At 35.9% G+C, this 1880-nt stretch overlaps 1 protein-coding gene across 1 annotated transcript; it reads right to left on the minus strand.

Annotated features, from left to right (window-relative positions):
* Positions 1 to 543: 543 nt before the first annotated feature.
* On the minus strand, positions 544 to 1170 carry LOC129299935 (uncharacterized). Its single transcript, XM_054938433.1, has one exon. The coding sequence runs from the start codon at positions 1084 to 1086 to the stop codon at positions 883 to 885; it is 204 nt and encodes a 67-aa protein (XP_054794408.1). The 5' UTR covers positions 1087 to 1170; the 3' UTR covers positions 544 to 882.
* Positions 1171 to 1880: the final 710 nt, after the last annotated feature.

Genomic DNA, 1880 nt, shown 5'->3' on the forward strand with positions numbered 1-1880 from the left:
TGGAAATTGGGAAATTGATTGATGGGATCCGATGATAATAAATGCTTTTTTTCTTGACCACTAATCAAGGTCCGATTTTCTGTTGTAAGGACCGAATTATGGTTGATAAAAAAAGAACAGTTAAAGGAAAGTTAAATGGACTCTCTCTGCCCTGGCGGTTCTGATGTCAGCGAGGAAAATAAAATAAAATAAAATAAAATAAAAAAAGGAAGGCAGGAGGAAAGGAGAGAAACTCAAGTACTCAACCGAACCAGAGTCCTGACCGAGTTTGTGAATGATTGAAGCTAATTAGCTAAATGACGCATGTGATGTCGTCAATTTGAATTTTAGATCTGCCGCTACAATTTTATATTTTTTAATGAATTTTATACTAATCAAGGAGGATATATCTGAGATTAAATAATAAGAATTAGTTTTAACCAGCGGTGAATGAATAAATAATTAATCATGCTGTTCAATGCCGTTTCGTTTCTCAGATTGATGCTGGAATTCATGTTTTAGACAAATCTCCATTTCGAATCGGAGGCGTTGCACAGAAGAACAGAGAATAAGCTTTTTTTTTCCTTTCATATGCTTCTAGTAGTGGCCATCGACAAAACTTGAGTCTAATTACAGTTACAAGAGACAAAAGGATTTAAGCAGGGGAAGAAAACAGAGAGAGAAAATCGAAAGCTCCTGCATCTTCAATCAATCGATGAGCAACGATCGAGACCGAGTATCTCAACGGCAGTCAAAATAAAAAACAAAGAAAGAAAAAGAGGCAAACTCTAATATAACTTCGGAATCCCTACTCATATACACATCAAGAAGTAGATCTTGTTACTGTTGATGTTGTTGTAGAAGCTTTCAGAAAAATCCAGATTAGTTTAGATTCCCCGGCGGCTAGTAAAAGAGTTCTAAGCGTTTGGAACAGAGAGTGCAAAAATACTTGCGTTTGATCTTGAAGCACATGGGCAAGAAACAGAGCCGCCACTGAATCTCGACGTCGACGGATTCGACCTTGCCGGAGCAGTAAGGGCAAGAGCCAGGGGCCTTTTGCCGTCCGAGCTCTTTCTCTTCCTCGTCGTAGATGAAGACGAACCACATTTTTCGCCTGAAACTTCCTCTGATTTTGTTGTCCGTGATGGAGAGGGTCGGTGGTGGTCTGGTAGAGGTTGCGGGAGGGCAGGCTTGGAAGAGGTAAGGATCGCATGCCAAGCTTATATATTTATAGGGCCGGTTTGGTCGTTGCTTTCACTCTGTTTTCGTTTCTCCGAATATTCTCTCATCCAAATCATCTACAGTATGTTATCAGATTTTCTTTTCTTTTCTTTTTTAACAATGTTAAACAATAAAATAAAAAATGCATAAATCAGCGGCTAAAAACATTTCACATTTGGGTCTTATCGGTTAATGGCGCAAAACACTTGCTCCTTACCAGCGAGGTGATAGATTCAAATTTATTGAATATTATAAAACATTTTTAATTAAATCACACATTTATCTTGTTTATCTTCTTTTTTTCAATAGAATGTCTTAATTAAAAAAAATTATTAATTATTTCATGGCCGTGTTAAGGGACTTTGAAGCGGCAAAATGGGTAAAACGAACTAGCGTGTAATAATTTATTGATCCTTATGCTTTCCATTTGACATTTTTTAACCCTACAAATAATTAAAAAAATTAAACACTTAGTATTTTTATTTTAAAAAGTAAAGTTTGGCTTAAAATAAGAACAAACACACCTAACAGCAAATAGTACCAAAAAACAAAGGCTAGGTATATGCTTCAGTGCTTTGCTTGAATTCAAAAGTATTTTTTAAAAAAAGTGTGTGATTACCAATGCCTTCATTAAGCTTTAAAATAGAAACAAGAAAAAGAGAAAAAGTGAACGAGTGGAG

This window comes from Prosopis cineraria, unplaced genomic scaffold (genome assembly GCF_029017545.1).
Source record: "Prosopis cineraria cultivar Desert tree isolate PC_DT_omini unplaced genomic scaffold, ASM2901754v1 PC1357, whole genome shotgun sequence".
Classification (NCBI taxonomy): domain Eukaryota; kingdom Viridiplantae; phylum Streptophyta; class Magnoliopsida; order Fabales; family Fabaceae; genus Prosopis; species Prosopis cineraria.

Bases quoted from the DNA above. Each gene is read 5' to 3' on its own strand.
- LOC129299935 (XM_054938433.1), bottom strand. From the start codon at position 1,086: ATGTGGTTCGTCTTCATCTACGACGAGGAAGAGAAAGAGCTCGGACGG.